This window comes from Melanotaenia boesemani, chromosome 6 (assembly GCF_017639745.1).
Source record: "Melanotaenia boesemani isolate fMelBoe1 chromosome 6, fMelBoe1.pri, whole genome shotgun sequence".
NCBI lineage: Eukaryota > Metazoa > Chordata > Actinopteri > Atheriniformes > Melanotaeniidae > Melanotaenia > Melanotaenia boesemani.
In genome coordinates this window covers 10,061,581-10,085,096 of record NC_055687.1, presented here as the reverse complement: position 1 = coordinate 10,085,096, position 23,516 = coordinate 10,061,581, and the positions used below count along the sequence as shown (strand labels likewise).

Sequence of the window (23,516 nt, the reverse complement as noted above, 5' to 3'; positions counted from 1 at the left end):
CCACAAGTATCAGCTGGGAATGTGTTGGCCAAAAGTTTTCATTTACTGTATTCATCTGATAGGAGTTTTTAAAATTTACTTCACAAACCTATGTTGTATTTAACTTGACACTATTGTCAAATACATCTGTTCACAGATAAAAAGCATTATTACCAACATTTTCCTCTGACTGCAATAATGTGTCAACATAAAAACATGGCAATTAAAAAATGACAACACTGACAGGAAATGTCCTTCACCAATGAGATAAACGTTTGATGTTCATTGTAGTAATTAATAATATTTGCCACTTAATTTCAGATTGAGGTTTTTGTTTGTGATAGATGATGTGTATGTAGGTTTTCCTTGTTAAATTGAGAAGCTTTATGTATCATCCACCTACTCACCACGAATTGCTTACAGCAAAATTTTCATGCTGCTTCCATCTATGCATCATATACACTGCAGGATAGTGATTATTTGTATGACTGCAAAAGGTTAGGAACAAAGCATCAGATAACAAATAACCAATAATATTTTGCTTTGCAGTGCCTAATGTATAGGATATGAATTTGGAGCACCGCAAAGAAGCTCACGGCACCAGGATCAGTCGAATTGGATAGCACAGACCTCTCCTCTCCTTGTATCTTGCGATAACAGCCTTCTGAATCAAATCACATCAACAAAAAAGCACTTATCAGTTCGGGTGTTAAGTGGCTTTTTAATGAAAATGCCGTGAGCACATCAGCGCATAACAGTTTAGTTCCCTGCCAAAAGTCTCTGGCAGGTTGGAGAGAAGCAATCTTTACTAAATGTTTAGCAGCATTGGGGTGGTGGCTGGTGTGAATTTCCCACCCTGGTGGTGACAAACACACAAATGCATGACATACTTGCAGTTGGTGTGTTTGTGACTTTGGCTGGGAAGGAAGACCAATGTTGTACAACTGTTTAGGTTTTGTCAGACATATTGCACATAGAAAGGACTGGGTGAGTTTGGAAATGAAGATAAAAAGGAATGATAAGCACAGAGTCAATAAAGCTCAATAAAGCTTTGTTGTTTCCCTTTTTTCTTGTAGCTTGTGTCAGTACAGTGCAGAAACCCATCAGATTTCCCAGTAGCCACCCAAAACTAAGTTAAGTGAGAAACACAATGCTTTGTCACAAATTACATGACAAAGCTCATGTTAGCTGCTCATATTCTTAACAGTGTCAAATAAATTCTTAAATCTGGTACATGCTGAGCTGGCCCCCATGTCTAATTACCTATTAATGTCATTCCTGCCACTGTGAAAGGCTCATCTCCACCATATTTATGTACCATTAGTCAAAGATAATTTTCAACGCTCTCAAGGACATGATAATCCACTGCATAATTCATCACAACACAATTCTACTTCTTTAGTCAGCTGATCAGCATTCATAAGGTTTGGCATTGCTGCTGGCATTGTTGTGCACATGAACTGCGGCTTTATTCATGAGTCTTTCTCTTTACATCCAGCTCTAATCCGTCTTTTTAATATTTCATTTTAGGGTCATCAGAGGAAAGATTAAAGGTTGATGCTGCAGGTGTGTGACGTTTAATCCTAAACCTACTGATCTCATTGCTGAAAGTGGGTGCTGCTGAGCATCTGCGACTGCCTTATGAGCAGAATTGTTTCAGCCAACCTGATGGGATGGATGGATTCAAAGGCCTGGACTCGAGAAACATCAGTTAGGCATCTTTCTGTACACTGTTTGTATCACAGCATAAAGATTTAAATGTAAGTATCTAAAAAAAAAAAAAAGTAATTTTACCCGATGTGTGTAGGAAAAGAGGCAAAGCAGGCAATGGTTACATATCATATTTAACCTATAGCATAAAATAACAAACCATCAAGACAAACTGTTACAAACATAGGCCGCAATGGTAAAAAATCAGCATCTGCAGAGCAAAAACATCCAGAACATACTTCATCAATCTAAATACAAGCCTTTTTTTTCTCCTGGAAAACTACGAAACTCAAGTCTACGATACAGTTTCCACTAGCTTCTTCTGTCCCTATGATACTGTGATTATGTTCTAACTAAAATGGCTATAGCATAGCACCTTGTTCACAACTTTAAACATTGCTAGATGGAAAGAAACTGGAAACTGGATTTAATCTAGATTAAAATATTTTTTTAGACTTCCATTAAGAATAAAAGACTCTGAGAGGAGTTTATGCCTCACTGCCATTTTTATGTCACAGTTTTTCATAGGAGTTAGGGATGATGGCAAAATAAATAAATACATAAATAAATTAATAAAAACAATGGACAAAGCTGTGAACAAGGAGCAATAACAATATCCGATACCATCTGCTAAAAAGATGCAAGAAACTGCCTCATCTGAGGAGGAGGTGCTGAGACACAGTGATGTTCGAGGATGAGCTGTTGCCCAACCGCCTACTTCCTGTCAAAATGCTGACACTTCCTCCCAGTCATGTTGTTAAGACTCAGCCGCACTAATTGCAGCGCAAAGTCTAACTGAGTGTGCAGTATTCTGCCTCGACTGCAAAATTGTGCTTAGGAGTTTATGTCCCAGAAGTGTTAAGGCTTTTTAAATCTCAATACCAGACAATTATCTAAGTAGTAATAAGCTCGAACAATGAAGTTTAACAAGATGAATGAATAGATGTAAGAGCGTTATTAAAGGTTTACAGTTCCACAAATGAGCACAATCAAGTCAATTTCAAAATAAGCAGAGAACTATTAAAAAGACTTGGCCTGGCATTGGTGTTTATTTTGTCCAACTCACTGGATATGTTGATCTGTTTTAGTCGGGGAGGAAAGGTTCGCAAAGCACCAAATTATGGTTGAAAGAAGTTTGAGGATACAAGACAAGACAGTTCATGGACAGTAACTCCTAGTCACCTCAGTTTAAATGTTAATGTATGTATTTGACTATTTTGATCATATTAAGACAACTGTGGCTGCAGATATGTTTTTTATGCTAAAAAATATAGATTTTTAGTCCCTTATTAATTGATATCTTATCCACACTTTTTCTAAAAACCAAAATAAAAAAGGTGAATTGCCACTTTAAACACAACCATTGACATCAATGCTATGCGAACCTAACCGCTGCAAAATGGCTCCTTGTCTAATCCTGTCAGTAGGAGCCATTTAGAATGAGGAGTTAGCATTAGTGTTAGCTGTGGTTAATGAAGCCATAGTGTGGCCCCGGCGAGCAGGAGCGATAATGCCATGGTGGAGAGAAATGAGGCAGACAGAAGCTTGCCGTTATTCACCAGCCTAAAAGAGATGATTTCCACCTTAAATCCATCTTCAGTTGCCATGCAACGGAAGACACCTTCTTTCAGTGGTGTGTTCATGAGTGGCCCCAGGACACAGAAGTCTCCGGCGAAGAGGCAGGGGTAGTTGATGCGGTTGTCCTTTTCCCAGCGGTAGGTGGCGTGGAAGGAGCGCACAGGGCAGGGAAGAAACACAGAGGTGTTGGACTGAACCAAAACTTCTCTAGGAGAAGTTCGCCGTTGCTTCAGAGCTGTATCGGAAAAAAACAGGAGCAAATGTTGATGGCTCTCCGTGGACACAAATTCAAGCAAAAACAAAGCAGTTTGTTTTTATATTTGCTACTCTGTACATATAAACTGTTTTGTGGATTTTTACCAGATGGAAAGAACAGAACCGCCTTAAGGCCCCAGGTGTTCATGGACTTAAAGTCCCCAAAGTCTCACAAACTGAATGACTACAGTGCAATATCAGTTTAAATGAGGTAGTTTTGGTTCTACATTATATGCCTGGTGTAGAGCCCCTTTCCTAGATAGTCAGTGTGAACTCGCAAATAATTTTTGCACTGGGGTCCTGTGGTGGATTAATCCAATCATAAGCTTTGCAAAGTATATAAAGTCTTATCTTATTAAATTTAGGTTTCATGCTTGATTGGATTTAACATCAATGCCAGAAAATTATGTGAATGCCTCTGTGGTAAAAAAAAAAAAACAACATCCAGACTTAAACCTCAACATCAAAAAGTGGAAGGAGTTTTTCTTTTTAACTTTTTGTGGTTTGTGGCCCAATAATTATTTGTGTACAGTAAGACAAGCTAAACTTTAAAGAGAAGACATGTATATAGTTGATGTTACATAATATATTTATTATTGTCCTGTGGGTTTTTGGACTTTGCTCAATGAAAAGATAATAATCTTTACTGTAGTTCCACATAAAAGCTCCAATTTTGGTTTCATTAAGACACAGAAGGAGAGAGCAGATAAGGGCTCACCAGCAGCTTCCCCACAAACAGAAGAGTTTGACTGGTCCAGATTCTGAATGATTGTCCTGTTGGAGAAGAAGAGGAAGAATTGGCAGAATATTGCAAAAAGCCTTTGCCTCAAGCTACTGTTGCTCAGAGACGTAAATAAGGAAAGAAAAATCATTCAACAGTACTGACAGCACAAGGAGAGATGTGTTGAATTTTTAATTCTTAGAAATGGCTGATTCTTCCATTTTTCGTGATAGAAAATACACAAGATGCATAAGACTTAAGTCATTTAGTGGTTACTCTGTCATTTAAGTATGATTTATATTCATGCATTTACCTGTTTGTTTTTTTTTTTATCTTAGAGCCAAGAATTATCCCCTTGTGCATTTCATCTGACAATCTGTATTTTCTATCTGATTCTGTATTTTGTAAAATGATAAATGAGTTCACTTCCATCTCTTGTTGGCTCAGGTAAAAACAGCCACTAGCTCTGCAGCAGTGACATCATATCTAAACTTACCCAGTCGTGGCATTGTATCCATGTGGGATGGCAATGCACTTTCTCCTGGCCTTATCCCATCCACAATACGGATCCCGAGAAAGGATGCACTCCCTGCATGTGTCACCATAGCGACCACAGTCAGCTAGTTGCAATCGCTGGACCTCCATGGCTGTGCCAACATAGAGATGTCCCTAAGGAAGAGCAGATATTAGATAGTATGTGATTTATGGGTCCAATAATAGCAATGATGTTATTAAAATGTATCAAACCATACTTTCTCAATATTCAAATCAAATGATAAATTTAATAGTTTTATCTATTCCTATAAGTACTTTTTTATTCCATTTGAACCACCAAGGAGTTGTACTAATTTTTCTTTAATTATAATTTTGTTATCATTATAATGACAATAAAATTTATTCATTAAATCCTCAGGCCACAGTAAAGGTAATAAACCAATCATTTGATGAATAAAGGAAGCAGAAAGTAGTATTTAATAGTAAGAGTAATAAATTGAGCATGACATCCTTTCATACACTCAGGCAACGGTAATGTTTGCATTGTGTTAATTTCTCAATAGCAATGCACACATTTTAAATCAAGGATAGGAGTTCAAAACTAAATATATCTTTTGTTTTAATTTTTCACCCCAAAAATGAAAGTTTTAGTCTAAAATTATGCAGACTAAAATTTTCCTTCCCCATTGCAACATAAATCATCTTAGGTTTATCATAAAGCTTTAATGAAAGCATTAATTATTTCTAGTTAAACTCATTAAAAATTACTTTCTAGCTAATTGCTAATAATACAAATTACATTTGTTCCTCTCTTTGGTTTATCTGTTTATGTTATGGCCCGGCTGGAGTTCTACAATATAATCTCCCCCTAAGTGATGACCCGTTGCAGTAATTTTTGATGAAAGCCTGAATGTAGCTGAAATACCCTTTTACCACACATTCTAACATTATTACTCAAACCTTTTGGGAGTCGATGGCCATGTTCAAAACAGGCCCCTCGTTGTGAAACAGAGAATATTGAGATATGATGAAGACTTCCTCGCTGGTATGAAGAACTTTAAGAACTTTGCCTTGATCTGTTGAAATAAAAAGGGAGAAAATATTGTAAATTGAGTAAAGATGATTGTCTTATGTCTTTTTTTTTTTTTTACTTTTTTTAATAAAAAAGAAAAAAAAATCACAAACTGGTAGATTTGTGTGTTATGGCATGAGTGGCAGCTGTTATTTTATCTTCCATTTGTTTTTAAACAGATTTTTTTTATCTGTGACATTTTCACCAATATTGCAAACTGGATGGCAAAATGCATTAAAAGACATTTCCTGAACAAAAACAGAGATTATGTACCTGCTTTACCTTCACTTTGTTGGGCATCCAAACTTTTGACAGCTACTGTACTTAATAAAATGTCAGTGTACCTTCAAAATGAGTCAGAAGCACAGTTTTAAGGTCACAAGGTTATGTAGTGTTGCTTTAACTAGCATTTGTGGATTGCACAGTGAATAGTGTTCACAGTCAGTAATTTCTGGAAGTTTTCCTGAGCCCATGCACCTATTTCCAGTTGAGAATCATGTCTGTTTTTAATGCACTGCCACCTGAGGGCTTGAAGATAATGAGCATCCAGTTTTGACCTTGAAACTTGCTCCACATGAGCACTTACTCATCCTGATTCCTTGAATTTTTTAATATCTCACACTGTAGATGATTGGGGCTACAGAGTCTTCATACTTTTACATCAACAGACATTTTTCTGAAGTTGTTTAACAATATGTGCTTATAGTTTGATGCAGATTTGGTGAACCTCTGCCTCTTTTTAATGCTCCTTTTATACCCAGTCATTTTACTGACCTTTTGCCAGAAAACCTAATTAACGTCAGATGCTCCTCCAGTTGTTTTTTTTTTTTTTATTTGTAGTAATTACATTTCCAGCCTTTTTTCCTCCATGTGGCAACTTTTTTTTAATGTGTAGCTGCTATAAAAAATGAGCTATTTTTTTAAATAATAAATGTCCCACTTTCAACATTTAATATGTTGTTTATGTTCTGTTGGGAATTGGCTATGAGTTTATAAGATTTGCCAACCATTACATTCTGTTTTACATTTTACACAACATCCAAACTTTATTGGAATTAGAGTTGTAGTTAGTAAACATCTCATGTAGTTGTCTGACAATGATACCTCTGTCTTCTCCCTACATAGCCTGAAAGAAAGGTTAATGAACTGGTAGGTTAATCCTGTTTGTATTACCTCTTCCCAAATTGCTGCATCACTTCTATTAGACAAAGATTCCTCTTTTGGGGCGTCTGTGTTTTTGTCTTTAATAGTCCTAACACCCCAACTTTGTTAATATTTGCTTGTCATTTAGCCAAAAGTATTCCTCTTGAGTTTTTCTGTTATCTGACTAAAGGTGCTTTGGACTGCCATAGACAAACACAGACCTCCTGGAATTTTGCACAAGATTGTTCAACTTTACTCAGGTTGTCAATATTGCATGCAGCCTCAGTCTGAAAGTTGGTGAGTCATTATTCTAGCTGCCAGCAATCACTTTGTTTTGCAGAAGAGGCTGTTACACTACCAGTCAGCCAAGTGAAGCATCACTCAGACTGTTTACTGTCTCTCGCTTTTCTTTGTACGTCTTTATTTCCTATGTTTTGGTGCTGACTGTTCCATTGCATTCAAAGCCAAAGAAAATTACCTACCCTAACTATTTGTCCTAAACAATGACATTTTTATTGCTTCCAAACAACCAGTCTGTCCTGTCCAAATGATAACTTAACAAACAGAAAAGCTCCCTGCTGAAAGATTTCTAACTTCTTTTGTCCTGTCACATCAAGGATTATTTTACCATTCTTTCTGAGAAAATGTGAATGCAACGACACCTTTTTATCTCACATCTTCATTTCCTGGATACTCCCTCTGTGAGACACTCAGTTATAATTATGCAGGCAGGTTTTTGCTGTCAATTGGATGCCTTTTGTCCTCAAACTGCTTTGTCTTGTTTTCACAAAAGTGCAAATCTTTTTGATTGTTGTCAAGGATAACATTCCCCATTAAATCCAAGTTATTCTCATTTGACTCCCTGATGTCATCTGCAGTTATTTATTCCAAAAAGAGAAACAGGATAAATAAAGCAGCTGAAGGGGGGAGGAGGAAATTGCTGAACTTATGTGACATCTGCTGAGTGAATCTGTTTTTAGCTATATTTATCCAGGTAGGAATTGCTGTGAAAACATTCTTTTACAGTCACCTTCCTCTCTACCCTTTTATTTGTATACAGTTACATAAACGTAATGTCCAGAAGCTTTAACTGCAGCACAGAAAGCCAAAAGCAAACATGTACCTTTTTCTGTTTTAATTAAAAATCTACTTATTTTGCTAACTGGAACTATAATATTTTTCTCCATAATGATTTGTTTTCCCAAATCAAAATTTTCTTGGTTTTTTTCTGCCTCTAGTCTTTAAACCACTGCCACTTTAAAGGCCACATGATGTGTAAAAGAGAAATGGTTTAAGTCATAAACAAGTGTATGACTGACATTTCTTTGATCCCAAGGGAGAGCTTACTGCTGTATCTTTTCTGTAACTGAAATGCTCAAAGCTGCTTTTGGCATCTTGTAGAAATAAATCTGAATTAGTGAAGGAGAGATTTCAGTACAGCCAGATGTTTTGATTCATTTCCAACAGTCCACTCGTAAAGATAGACAGTATTCCCATTCCTCTGTTATCACTCAAAGGCCAACATTTATTTTATTATTCTTTTCCTGCTTTTTCCTGAGTTTATTCAAATATTCAATGTATTATTCCATTAATTTAGCTTTATTTAACCTTGGTACCAGATGTCCAAATTGAGACAAACATGGTCCTGTTACATGCAGTGAGACATCTGGTCCACAACAAGTGTTTTATTTATAAAAGCCTGACTTAGTTGAAAATTGCTGGATTTTAAAGGCAAGCACAATAAAGGTCTGAGTAATCTATTGTGGTCTGGTAACATATATGTCTAAAGAAACACAAACGCCTCGGGATCCCCCCGGATGAGCTGGTGAATGTGGGAGAAGGCAGTCTGGGTTTCCCTACTCAGGCAGCTGCCCCCGCGCCCCGACTCCGGATAAGCGGCAGAAGATGGATGGATGGACAGTAAGATTCTGTCTTGGCTCTGCGAAAAAACGGCATTTGGACCAGCCAACAATCGCTCCAGAATCATTGGTCCTAAAGACAGCATGATCTCTGATCTTTCTTCAGCTAGACCTGTAACCAGTATTCTGAGATCTGATGTTTAAAATTTTATCAGTAAATTTAACTTTGGGTTTCTGTAACATTATCAAAATTAAAGGAACAGTAAAAAGAAACCAATAATAATAATAATAATAATACAGGAGTATAAGAAATATAATATTTTTGTTTTAATCCTTTATCTGTTTAATGTTTTTTCCCTGTAAAGCTGGAAGCCCATATCATCACAGTGCAACTCAACCTTTGATATTTGTGTTATGTAAAAAGGGACTAACATAGCCTGGTGCATCTAAGCTCAATTACATTTTATGAGTGTTAGATAGCTGATGTTTTTGGTCCCTAGGAATTTTTTTTCCACATTTTTTCTCATTTTTCAAGTGGCATCGCTTGAGTCTTTTTATTTACAAGTCCATGCTGCTAAGGGTCACTAAGGGCTTTATGCATACAATATATTCATGGTTCAAATTACAGAGGAGCTTAGGGGAGCTCGGGTCTAGAAAAGCAGATGAGCTCCCCTAAAGACATTCAGCTGAGACGCTTACGTGGGAGCCCTAAAAATAGTCCATTTTCATGTTGCATTTAATTTTTCCATAAGGTTGATGTTTCTTAAAAGAATAGGGTTAACTGTGTTCTTTTTATTAATTTATCTTATTTAATTAAATAATTAAAATTGCTGAAGGATGCAGGGAAAATGTTCCATTTCTGTCAGCTGCGTGAGCAGGAGCATTTTTTGTTTGTGGTGTGCTGTGAGCCGCTTAAAGCGTAAACACTTCATTTGCTACTTTTTGTGGTTGTTAACAGAACCTTGCATCTCTATACAAGATTTACACTGTATCAGCTGCATATAGCAGAGGTGTCTTTTTGACTGTGCTACCTTATAGTTGCACCTATATACATATATATATATATATATATATGTATATATGGAAATAGAGCTGTCAAATTTTTTGACTCTTACCTTTTAAGACCACTTTGAACAAAACTGACTCCAATGAAACAATGAAGAGCCACAAGTAAAAAAAAAAAAAAAAAGCATGTCCTCTCCTTTGTTACAACAACTGATCTGCCCGAAACCTTTCACAAGGAAGATTTGTAGGTGCTCACAGAAAACATCCTTGCGGGATGTGTTATACAGCTGAACAGTGCTGAAGTTTCTTATAAAGTCTATTGCTTCCATTCAATTATTTTCTGGCAGGATATCACAAGACAGAGAAATTCCTTTGTCAAATACAGCTATGCTTTGTCAGTTTACACTTCATAGGAGTCCCACTGAGACTAGTTAGTGGGGTTTACAACTCTCAGTACACAGTGAACTATTTTTAGGCATTAGAGCAACGGCTACACCCTGTCAGTTCGTTTTAAGCCAATGTTTTGAAATGAGTTCCTCCAGCCTCCAGATGCATCAATAAACAAAATCTGTGACTGTGGGTGTTGTATCAAATGGGAGGAAACTTAATAAAAAATATAAATATACATTTTCTACATACACGTTCGCCTTTTCACAAATTGTTTATAATTTTGTTACACATTCAGCTAATCTGAATAAAGTAATGGGATTTACATCATTACAAAAACAACTAAAATACTCCTTTCATTGAATTGTGTAAAAACGACACAGAACAACACATGAAATCATCCAAAAATCCTGTAGGGGGGAAAAAAATATATAAAGGATCTGCGATTTCCAAATTACCAACTGCGGTTTTGATCTAAGACCAGAATATGGCAATGGATGTCTTTTACTTGAATTTCATCCGCCCTACTTAAAAAAAAAGTAGCTTTAAAAAAAATGCAGTCATGTTGACTCATATAAAACTAAGTTTATTAAAATTTGACTTATTAACAGTAAAAGATTACTTTTTTTTGTTTGTTTAAGTTTCTTATTTATTATTCTGTGGTAAAAATGGGAATAAATTTACCCTTTAAAGTTTTTTTTTTATAAACAAACAACTCATTAAATTACATTAACTGTGACTCATTAAACAACATTGTTGATGCCTGAGAAATTATTGGATTTTTCTTCCACATAACACAAGCAAATAATTTCCTTGTTTTGAATCTTGAATTAGCACGGATGCTAATTTAAGATGCTAAGTATGCTCCTCTGCTTTTCTTTGCACATCACTGCTTTTTATTAAAAGAAAGCCTGACTAATGTGACTAGCACGGCTTATTAGGTAAACACTGGCTTTAGCTATGGAATAATTCAGAGACAGAAAATTTTATATTAATTGTGGTATTCAATAAAAACCTTTCACTCCTAGTCCATCATTGTGGTTTATGTGTGTATTAGTGACATATAGTGACTTAATAAGTGTGCACCACCAAAGGACTCCAGTTTGTGCACATTACATAGGGATAATACATTCATTATCTGTACCGCTTTATCCATTAAAGGTCGCGGGGAAGCTGGAGCCTAACCCAACACTTAATAGGTGAGAGGCAGGGTACACCCTGGACAGGTCGCCAGTCCATCACAGGGCCAACACAGAGAGACAAACAACCACTAATGCCTATACTCCCTCCTGGGGAGATTTTAGAGTGACCAATTAACCTAACTTGCATGTCGTTGGATGGTGGGAGGAAGCCAGAGGGGGGAGATAATACCATATTACTCAAATGGGTAGAATCTACGGTGTCTGTGTAAATGATATGCTGCTCAAGAATAATCTGAAAAGTGACTAGTTTCTGGAGACAGTTTCACTCTGGTGCAAAGCCCCTTAAATTAATTAATTAACTCATTCATTCATTCATTCATTCATCTGATCTGAATGTTTGTGAACAGTTTTAAATTTAACAAATAAAGAACTACTGTGACTGAGGGGTCTGTGATTTGGCGTAACAGACTTGACTATCTCTCAAGTTTTCTGCTGACCTATATTGGCTGAAAGATGCTGTAGGTTTTTAATTTTTGAAAAATGAAATGCACAGAGGGTTCATTTCTCACTGGTACATTAAAACCCAGTGAAATATTCAGTAATTTCATGATAACTTGAGGACCCTGCTACAACTGGTAACACTTGGGAGCTCCTACCTGTGCATGCTAGCTGACAAATATATCAAATGTATCAGAGAAGACAAGGTGAGACCACAGTTGTGGGTCTTTAGGAAACTGTATTTGCTCTGTCTGTGGCTGAGGAAAGCTGAGTTATAGACCAGAAGTAGCAACATGTCGCACTAAACAGCATATTTAAAGCTTAAATAACTTTAGGGGTGATTGAATTGGGATGTTTGGGATGTATAGAATGATTGTGGACACTAGTTTAAAAAATATGATAAACTTTGAGGAATTGGAGAAAATGTTATTATTTTATGCCTTTTTAACCACTTATTTTTGATAGCATGAAAAGAATATATTAAAGCCTATATAAAGTATTAGTTAGCGTTCCTTTTTAAGATTTCTCATGTTAGAAGTATTAAGCTTTGATTTCTCTAATGTAAAACCAAGTAGTTTCCTCCATTAACTTAAATTTTTCTGTGTTTCTCAACCTGTGCTCTGTTAGAAAATGCACATAAACAAAGGATATGATCTATGGATTATTATATAGTGAATTATTGTGCTAGTTTAAATTGGTAATTATTTACAACTGTTAATTATTGTGTTCAGTTCAGTTGTATTTATATAGTGCTAATTCACAGCAGAATCTAATCTACAGACATTTAGCCTTGATGGAATTAAGCAATTCTCTAAGTGCCATTTTTTGATCATCTCTTCTTAGTCACCACACAAATGCACCAAGGTTTGCAGCAGAGCTGTCTTACAGCAGACTGTCTGGTCAGCATCAGATTTGGAAAGCCTGCACTCTCAGCAGAATAAATGAATCTGACCAGACAAGAATAATATGCCACAGCTCCCTAAAAGCAGTCTAATGCGATTAGCTGTGCTTAACTGGACTTAAAACGGGGTCTTATTGAGGGTGATCTCATCTCCTTCCATCACATTCATTGTTTGGATACTCTAAGCTGCTGATATTTGCTCCCCTGTCTAACGTATTAATATAACTCATTGATTTTTCTTGAACAAAGATGAACTGCAGCAAGATTTTTTACAGAATTTTTCCATCACCAGTCAAAACTAATGTCTCACATCCACCCAAAATACATGTTTACCATCGCTGGACACCGAACACCACAACTCTTCCGATTGGTTTAGAATGTTCTAATGTCAGGACAAGCTGTCGGTCTGCTTCATTAAGACTGAATGATTTCCAGAAGGCAGGTTCTCTCTATCAGCTGCACAAATGAGAGCTTGTTTGAAATTAATTATGAAGATTGATGAGCTTGACTTGGTACAGCCTGTGAATATTTATAGCCTGTGCCTTGCAGGCAAGGTGGTGCAATATGAAAAATAGTGGAAAATTAAATGCTGTTATACCAGACTTCAACCCATAAATTACATAAACACTTATAAAAAAAAAAAAAAACAAAAAAAAAACAAAACAGCTTCTGTAGCTGTGTAAACCAAATTTCCAGCCCAACCTGCTCCCCTGGCCTCAGACACTCAAACTGCTCTACTTTCTTTTCAGGCCACCACAGAGACCCGTAGCTTTTCATAGCTCTTCAATCCTTCTTATTACTGACACCATTTGGAAAGCCCACAGCAAAAGACCATTAACCTGCCTTTTTTGACACCACATTGTTTTCTGTCCACTGAAAATGGACAGAACCGACCCTGCTCGTGTAGCAGCGAGCCAGATGACACTCGCTCATCTTTTGGTGAACTTCAGTTCAGAGTGGTGAGACATGAATGCATACAGTGCATGAGTATTCGACTTGTGATGGTTGCCATAGTGATGTCCCTGAGGCACAACACAATTTTTAGAGTAACTGCTCTGGGTAGCAGAAGCGGCTCAGCATTACTGATTTAATCAAAAAGGAACAATCTTGTGAAGGTCACGAACTGTTCAAAAACGTACATATGCAGAATATTTGACCTGGTGTCAATTTTCCACACTTTTAAAAATTCAGGGCTTGAATTGAGAATTTAAATCTGTCATGACAGTAATTTCTATCTGAGGATTGAGCATATATATATATATATATATATATATATATATATATATATATCCTCCCTGAGCCGCCACCTTATCGTGGTGGAGGAGTTTGTGCATCCTGACGATCCTAGCGGCTATGTTGTCGGGGGCTCATGCCCCTGGTAGGGTCACCCATGGCAAACAGGTGTCTAGGGGAGGGACCAGTCGAAGTGCGGCTCAAATCACCCCTGTGATGATGAGAAAGCAAGCACCTAGGTTTCCCTTGCCGGGATGTGGGTCACCGGGGCCCCCCTCGGGAGCCAGGCCTGGAGGTGGGGCACGGAGGCGAGCGCCTGGTGGCCGGGCCTTTGCCCATGGGGCCCGGTCGGGCTCAGCCTGAAAGGGTGACATGGGCCTCTCCTCCTGTGGGCTCACCACCTGCAGGAGGGGCCATAGGGGTCGGGTGCAGTTTGAGCGGGGCGGCTGCCAGAGGCGGGGACCCTGGCGGTCTGATCCTCGGCTGCAAAAGCTAGCTCTAGGGATGTGGAATGTCACCTCTCTGGCGGTGAGTCTTTCTTGTTCAGACATAAGAATGTCCACATGTCCACTTGGCACCAGGACACTAGGCAGCAGTTCGATGATCGACTTCGTAGTTGTATCGTGTCATCGGACTTGCGGCCGCATGTTCTGGACACTCGGGTGAAGAGAGGGGCGGAGCTGTTAACTGATCACCAGCTGGTGGTGAGTTGGCTCAGATGACATTGAGTCCGAATGGGCTGTGTTCCGTGCCTCTATTGTCGAGACGGCCAGCCGCAGCTGTGGCCGTAAGGTCGTCGGTGCCTGTCATGGCGATAATCCCCGAACTCGTTGGTGGACACCGGCAGTAAGGGATGCTGTCAAGCTGAAGGAGTTCTATCGGGCCTTTTGGCCTGTGGGAGGCAGCCGATAGGTATCGCCAGGCTAAGCGGAGCGCAACTTCGGCGGTCGCTAAGGCAAAAACTCGGGCATGGGAGGAGTTTGGAGGGGCCATGGAGAATGACTTCCGGACGGCTTCGAGTAGATTCTGGTCCACCATCTGGCGGCTCAGGAGGGGAAAGCAGTGCTCCGTCAACACTGTATACAGTGGGGATGGGGGGCTGCTGACCTCGACTAGGGATGTTGTGAGGCGGTGGAAGGAATACTTCAAAGACCTTCTCAATCCCACCAACACGTCTTCCGATGAGGAAGCAGAGTCTGAGGTAGCTGGTGCTGGCTCTCCTATCTCTGGGGCTGAGGTCGCTGAGGTGGTTAAAAAGATCCTCGGTGGCAAGGTCCTGGGGTTGGATGAAGTCCGCCCAGAGTTCCTTAAGGCTCTGGATGCTGCGGGGCTGTCTTCGCTGACACGCCTCTGCAGCATTGTGTGGACATCGGGGACAGTTCCCCTGGACTGGCAGACTGGGGTGGTGGTCCCCTCTTCAAAAAGGGGGGCCGGAGGGTGTGCTCCAACTACAGGGAGATCACACTCAGCCTCCCCGGTAAGGTCTATTCAGGGGTGCCGGAGAGGAGGGTCCGTCGGATAGTCGAACCTCGGATTGAGGCGGAGCAGTGTGGTTTTCGTCCCGGTAGTGGAACAGTGGACCAGCTCTACACCCTCTTCAGGGTCTTTGAGGGGGCATGGGAGTTTTCCTAACCAGTCCACATGTGCTTTGTGGACTTGGAGTCCATTCGACCATCTCCCCCGGGGACTCCTGTGGGGGGGGGGGTACTCCGGGGGTATGGAGTGCCAGACTCGCTTGTATGAGCTATCCGGTCCCTGTACGACAGGTGTCAGAGCTTGGTCCGCATTACCGGCAGTAAGCCAGAATCGTTTCCAGTGCGGGCTGGACTCCGCCAAGGCTGCCCTTTGTCACCGATTCAGTTCATAACCTTTATGGACAGAATTTCTAGGCGCAGCCGAGGTGTTGAGGGGATCCGGTATGGTGGCCTCAGGATTGGGTCTCTGTTCTTTGCGAATGACGTGGTTCTGTTGGCTTCATCGGGCCGTGATCTTCAGCTCTCACTGGAGCGATTCGCAGCCGAGTGTGAAGCGGTTGGGATGAGAATCAGCACATCCAAGTCCAAGACCATAGTCCTCAGCCGAAAAAAGGGTGGAGTGCTCTCTCCGGGTCTGCAAAAGGGTCCTACCCCAAGTGGAGGAGTTCACGTATCTCGGGGTCTTGTTCACGAGTGAGGGAAGGATGGAGCGGGAGATCGACAGGCGGATCAGTGCGGCGTCTGCAGTGATGCGGACTCTGCATCGGTCTGTTGTGGTGAAGAGGGAGCTGAGCCAAAAGGCAAGGCTCTCGATTTACCGGTTGATCTACGCTCCTACCCTCACCTATGGTCATGAGCTGTGGGTAGTGACCGAAAGAACAATATATATATATATATATATATATATATATATATATATATATATACATATATATATATATATATATATATATATATTTACTTATTTATTTGTAAATCTAATTAAAAAAAAAAAAAAAAAAAAAAGAACAAGGCTTTGCGATCTTGTTTGAGCCCACAATTTTAGTTTGAAAACTTGTTAACTTCTAAACTTGGTCATAGTTAGTGACCCTGTTTCCTGCAGCAGCAGGAAGCAGCTTTCAGCAGCACTTAATAACCAACTGAGGGTTAAAAATGAAATTTCTATCAGTAAAGCGCATGGAAGAGATTTGTGCTCAGAACAAATAGGTTTTTGTTGAAAAATGTAGCTAAATGTCATTAAACTTAGGACTTATTTAAACTCAGTTTAAAGATGAAGCTGTTTACCAAACGCAAGCTGAAATGAACAAATATGTTAAGGCAAATGTTTGTAATGTATAATAATGGTTCAACCTGCCAGATTTTTGCAACTTCAAACTTGTGTTTAAATCGTTTATGTTATGTTGTTGTTAAATCTGTTATGTTGCTTCTTCATCATGCAGATTCATGCACACACTAACCTGTTCCGAGGTAAAGGACACTGTAGTGCTCATCATTGACCGCTAGGACGATGTCCGCAACTGTGTGTGTGATTTGATCATCTGTGGGGAGGTCAAGTGGAGCCACACCAACAGGCCGGATAACATCCTCAATTTCTGAATGGTATCTCATCACCCCAAGGTTTTTGATGTTTTGATTTTCTGCTGCTGAGGGGTTTCTGGGGGCACACTGAGGGAAGAAGTTGTGTAATTGATTCAGAACGAGTTAGGAGGCTTTTTGATAAGCAAAACAACCTTGGACAAAAAGCTGAAAATTGCCTCTTCTTTATTATCTCATGCCTTTCAAAAATAGCACTTCAGCCACTTTTCCACCCAATTATAGGCTGACTCATGCATTTGCTCATGTTTTTCCAGCAGTGTGACTAAGAAAGGAGATAAGGAAAGGTTTTTCTTACCAATCCAGGTCGGCCACCGACAAATGGGCTGCTGTAGCCCTTTAGTTTGGAGGTGGAGAAGGCCTGGTCAATGTCTTCAATGGAGTAGGCACAGATCACTGTTTTGCCCCTAAAAGTGAAAGGGATAATTACATCTTCAAAATGGCAGGGTAAATCCAAAAAGCAGCAGATCTGGTCCTGAGGCAGTAAATATCTATAATCTGAATCTGTGTCAGAAGCTAATGCATTCCTTAAAGAAACACCTACACAAAAAGTCAAGGCAGGAGACTTTGACCTCATTTTGTTTAAATTGATTGCTAATTTATCTGTGTTTGATTTATATGAATGCTTTTAGTTTGCATCGACCTTTTGTCACTACAATTCCTAACATCAGGCCTGCGTTATCAAAGGTTACAGCATTATTTCCATCTAAATCCTGCAAAAATCAAATTTGTAGATAAATGAGAAGATTCTGACTAACAGTTTACCATAATTGATAAATAATGAAGTTAAATAACCTGCAAACTTGCAATGTAAATGTTTATTCCAGTTATGAACGACTGAAAAAAGTGGGTTCTGTGTTGCAGTTTGTTATAAAGACGTTGTACTGTAAGTTTGCAAATTAAAATGTACAAAATTTAACACATGATTCATTTCTCCCTCCTGTAGAAAATTACACAACATTGTAGTCGTTGCTAGTACACACTAATAAATCTCTGGTGCAGAAATTATCCCAAAAAGGAATGTGTGCTTTGTTGGTCCAATTGTATCCCCCAGTACTATGTATATTGTAAAAGAGGGCAGTTTTGTACATTATAGTATGTACTTTTGAAAAAAAAATCTTCACATTTAGTGACAAAAAAGCCTTTATGATCTAATACAGAAAGAGATTCACTGGAAACAGCCATCACACCGTCAGTGAATCTAGTATTAGCAGTCACTCTGACATTAAAGTGTTGGACTGTCTCAGCTGCAGCTGAGATTTGAGCCATGAATATTTTTAATACAAGGCAACAGTACATACCCCCTCAACAACACACAGAATATGCCCATCCATCATGAGTTGATAACTCTACATTTATAGTTATAAAACATGTCCACAGAATAAAAAGGTCCACAGCCATATACTCTTTTCAGGACTGTAGCTTTGGAAAATGAAATGAACGTGAGTATTACTGTACTTACAGCTGATATAACTGCAACACTGAGCAACTGTCAGTAAAATGATTAGCCAGTATACAAACCCAACTCAAAACTAAATTTATAACCAGAAATTGAAGCTGAAAAATTACAAAACTGCATTGTATCTGTCAGTTTTTATACTTCTTGTTTTTTTTTTGTGATATTTCTAATTAGTGTTCGTATTTGGGAATTTTTAATCCTGTCAGATGTCTTTCTTTTATTTGTGTTTAATCTATTGTCTATTTAGTCAAAATAAAAAGTATAGCTTCATTGATCTGGTGAAGGTAACCAAATATGCTGCTGCTCACCATGCATTGGAAAAGAGGCCATACATGACCCCAGCCCTCTTGTCCTGAGCTGTCAGCACCACCGCCTGCCTCAAGTTGTTGTACTGCTGCTGAGTGTTTCCAGCACCACACATCACACGAGCCTTCAGGAAGGTGGTCCATGACTCTTGCAGCAGAGATTTCATGCCACCTTCATCCACCTGGAAATTACACGGATGGACTGTCATAACAAGGTCATAAAGGAGCAGCCACGTTGCCCAAATTAATTATGACTGTAAAAGTGTGTCCTCTGCCAGATTTTGGTTTGATTTAACTCATGCTGTGCAGCAGGGCCAGCTTCAAAGAGAGGGCTTAGTTAAAAGTTTTTTTCGAGAAATATTGAGAAAAATGGAAGAATGAATGCAGTGAGATAGACAGAGCAATCTGATTAAATTGTTTATCCAAACTATTCAGGATCCCAAACTAGATCAAATACATACAGTGAATTCAACATAGACTAGAAACACTTGCCAAGAAAAGATTGTGGTAGTTTCTGGAAAATTCCTGGAATGGCTTAGCTAGAGTCTGAACCTGAACCTAGAGCAACAGTGGAAAGACTTGAATGTCACTGTACACAGACGGGTGATCTACAGCTAATATAGGATTATTCTTATGAAGATTTAAACCTTGCATTGCTGCCAAAGATGTGTTAACCAAGTGGTAAATTAATGTACTAAATATCTCTTTAATATAACATATATCACTTTTTTTATTTCTAATAATTTCACATAACACTGCAGCTAGTTGAGTGTCACTGTTAAGAAGTTTGTGTAGCTTATCGAAGGAGGGGTGGAGGAAAGAGATCCATTTTAATTCTATTTCAAATGTTTTGTTTATATGTATGTATGTAACTTTTACCGTGCAGATTCGGCCTATGCGGGCCTTGTATGGTTCCTCGTCCACCCTTGTCTGATTGAATTCACTGAAGAAGAAGTAGATTTCCTCTTTGTACTTTTCTGATGACGGGATTATTGCAGCACCAGCAAACTGAGGATCTGGTGGTGAGATTTAAATGCATCCAATAAGATAACATCATATTGTAAGGAATGTATTGTACTTCCAATACGTCTCTTGGGTTACTAAGTGTATTACACTTGCAAACCAAAAAAAAACAGTTATTTCATGATTACATCCCATTGTTTAGCAGTCCTTTAAATACTTGAAAAGACGCTAAACAGGAGCATGAACAGCTTATCACACTGGAAAGGTTGCTGATAACAGTAAAAACACCTACATGTTTGATTCCTATGGGAATGGTAGTAGATGATTTACAGAGAGTACCACCCACCATCTCCATATGCATTAGTCTAAACCTGTGTGGCTTGGCTTCTGCGTGACTCCCCTCCGCCTACTCACTCTGCAGCCAAATGTTCTCTGTCTTCAGGAGTTTCTGGGAGCCAAACGTACGCCGGATCGAGCCAGAATGACCTCCCACCGACGACATAGCAGAATACAGACTCCCATCTGAGACAACCAGGAAGAGAGATGGACCGGAGAATAAAGGTAAACAGTGAGTAAAAAACAAGAAGGCTCATTTAATGGATCAGGTTGAGAAGGAGAGGGGGAGAGATTGGAGCAACACAAAAGGGTTTGAATGAGGGTAGGAGAGAATATCAAGGAGCGAACATTAAATACAGAGTGGATAGCGAGGGTAGAAAAACATGACACTCAGGAGGACAAAACAGAATATGAAATCAGGGGAGAGAAAGGGGGAGCAAGAGCAAAGGAGACATTAAGCCAGAGTAGCTCACTGCACCAGTTAGCAGCCAACAATCATTATATTCTCAAAACCCCACTTAGAGCTCTGTCTCCATAGCAATGCAAAAGGGGGCACATTTAAAACCATGGCAGTAACATCTTAATCAGGACTGATTGTTATTCAAATACTCTCATCTTAAGCAAAGAGTTTGCTCATTGCATCCACAATCGATGCACATCTGGAGGACACAACAAGCTCTCACTGATTTGAGATGCTCTTTAAGCCACCCATCTGCATTAGATGGTTCTAGAAACTGACAATTTTGTGTCCCCCTTCATTCACTTCGACTACTGCTAGGTGACTTTAATTAGGAACTCGTATTTAGTTAATCATGATGCACAGCCCCATAATCACACAATTAAGAGTTTAATTTCCTGTGGATTGCAGCAAGGCATTTAAGGTCTAAGTGACATTCTTTTTAAGCTAAAGAATTATACTGTCTAGTGACTGCTTTCTGTAGCAATAAAACTTGTATGATTTTAAGAATATTTAAAGACTTGCAGTTAAAATAATAGCAGAATAAATGTTAAAAGCAAAAGCACAGAGTGATATATCATGTAAACCAGACAGCCAGTGGCTTGCAGATGTTGAAATGTGGCCAAATATCGACTTTTCTGAGATAGTATGCAGTATATATAGTGTATGCATTAACCTTGACACTGGAAGCTTGTTCAGGTATAGTTTGTTTTGTCTGCCTTAACAAAACCAAACAGATTCCAGAGAACATGGTTGTTTATTTTTCTTTTCTATTTCATTTTCATTTAATTTTATTACATGTGTTTTTAGGAGTCTAAAGAAAATTATTCAAGATTTTTCTTATTTCCTGTGAAAGAGCAACTGCAGCTGGTAATTGTTACACATTTAGCACTGAAGATGGTGTGACCACCTCACAATGTTGCACCTATGTATAAGATCTTCAAAGGTCCTCGAACAAAATCATGCAGCCGTTTTACTAAGTGCAAGCCATAATGACTCTGTGTTACCCGATTCCTGAGTATATGCCACACTAACACTAGCACACTAATAAAAATGTAAATCTGATCATACTCGACACTCACTGAGAAAAAAGCCTTATTTCATTGGCATTTCTTAATGGCTTGAAGTGCTTTATTGAGTTAAAGTAGATAACATATCAGATATTATTTAAACCACAGTCCTCATGCTCCTAAAACATTCTATTTGAAAGTCTGCAAGCACATAAATATTGTTAAGTTCTTCAGATAAAAGGATTTATTCATTTGCATGATGTGAATAGAGAGTGATAATAAAATTCCTGGAACCCTGAAACTCACAACTGTTGCTCTGCTGCTCCCGATACAAATGAAGGCAGAATGAACAGAAGGTAAAATGAACTGTCTCACAGCATTTTGGGGTGAGACTTCTGCACAGGCACAAACTGAAATAATGTACCAGAACACGGCTGTTTCTTAAGAGATATCACAGCAAAGAGAGCTGTATCATCAGTGCAGTTAGATGTTGATGCCATTTTGCCATGAAACCCATGAGATACGTTTACCTGAAAATCACATGATCTTAAAGATTGTCTGTCCTAAAGATCAGAAACAAATCGGACTGATCTGCAATCTGAACATTGTCTAAGTCCAACATTTTCTCTAGCCACTCATGTACCCCAACCAACACTGTCACATCCCAGGAAGTGTGTTGAATTGGATTTTGTTCAATAAGTAAAATAAGATTTGTGTTTTTCATTTTTTTGTGTCATGTAAAATAATCTTTTTCATTGTCATATTTCCATCCATCTATTTTCTATACCTGCTTATTGCAGTACAGGGTCTTTGGGGGGGCAGCAGTCTATTCCCAGCAACTACTAGATAAAGGGCAGGATACACCCTGGATAGACCAGTCCAAAGCATGACACATTTGATTATTCAAACTGAACTCTGCAGTAATACAGATACTTTTTAATCAAATTTGTTTTTCCTTTAAGCTGTTCGGAAATAACATGTAAATTTGTCTCTATGTATTTTATTATGGATTACAACTCCATAATAGGGCATCCGTCTCCCATGCGGAAGACCCGAGTTTGAATCCCACAGGGGACGAATATTAACACCTTCCAGCTGGGTCCTTAGACAAGACCCTAAACACTACTACTTAATCACTTCAGATGTAAGTCGCTTTGGAGAAAAGCGTCAGCTAAATGACTGTAGAATACATTAATGTGTTGCTTGGAAAGGATTTTTAGATGTATTCCTAACCCAGCTCTGAGCCATTTTGTAAATTAAAGGTGGGATTAATGTTTGTATAGGTCACTTTCTTACTATAATGTCTTGGTCTGTGTAAATGAAACATCTGCCTAAAATCACTCATCTGTATATTACTGGGCTACTTTGCATGAAGCTGAATAGCTGGAAAAACATACAATGTTGTGTAACATCTTATGAAGAAGCACTGAATCACTTAAAAGCATGGTGTGTCCTCCAATTCAGGCTCATTGGGTTCACCAGCTCTGTCAACCCTGTCAAGGATGCCCTCATTTGCTTATCATAAATCAGATATTGATAAATATAGCTTTTTCCTTTGAGATAAAAATAAGATTTTCAAAAACAAAGTGTGAACTTTCCCTCTGTTGTTTGTGTGTTTCTTACCTGCAGGCAAGCTGATGGATCTCTGTGAAGGGTAGGGTGGTGATATGTTAGAGGCTGATGTTATCTGCCCAGCACCCTGGACATCTGTCAGCACTGTGTCATTTACCTGCAGGAGAAAGTGGAAGATATTGGAGCCATGTCAAAGTGTGCTCAAGGCCTGTGTCATTGTATATTTTACTCAGCACTCATTGGGTAAATTTCAGGTTATCTGAGGAGGATCATATTCATTATGAAGTGCAAACTTTATCTGTGGAATTTAATAACTTTCAACCCTCATTTTACCAACAGAAGAAGTCAGTGAGCAAACAGATAAATGC

General features: G+C 38.9%; 1 protein-coding gene across 2 annotated transcripts in view; it reads right to left on the bottom strand.

Moving 5' to 3' along the window:
• Positions 1–1,805: 1,805 nt before the first annotated feature.
• si:ch211-113g11.6 (uncharacterized protein LOC559008 homolog) overlaps positions 1,806–23,516 on the bottom strand; it is a 34,694-nt gene continuing 12,983 nt past the window's right edge. For both annotated transcript variants that reach the window (XM_041988030.1, XM_041988031.1), the window contains exons 5-14: positions 23,200–23,305; positions 20,188–20,295; positions 19,690–19,826; positions 18,814–18,992; positions 17,345–17,453; positions 16,911–17,118; positions 5,699–5,814; positions 4,740–4,912; positions 4,241–4,296; positions 1,806–3,502 (exon numbers count right to left, since the gene is read on the bottom strand). In XM_041988030.1, the coding sequence (XP_041843964.1) occupies positions 3,159–3,502; positions 4,241–4,296; positions 4,740–4,912; positions 5,699–5,814; positions 16,911–17,118; positions 17,345–17,453; positions 18,814–18,992; positions 19,690–19,826; positions 20,188–20,295; positions 23,200–23,305 (1,536 nt within the window). In that variant the 3' untranslated portion in view covers positions 1,806–3,158. The remainder of the gene's footprint in view (positions 3,503–4,240; positions 4,297–4,739; positions 4,913–5,698; positions 5,815–16,910; positions 17,119–17,344; positions 17,454–18,813; positions 18,993–19,689; positions 19,827–20,187; positions 20,296–23,199; positions 23,306–23,516) is intronic.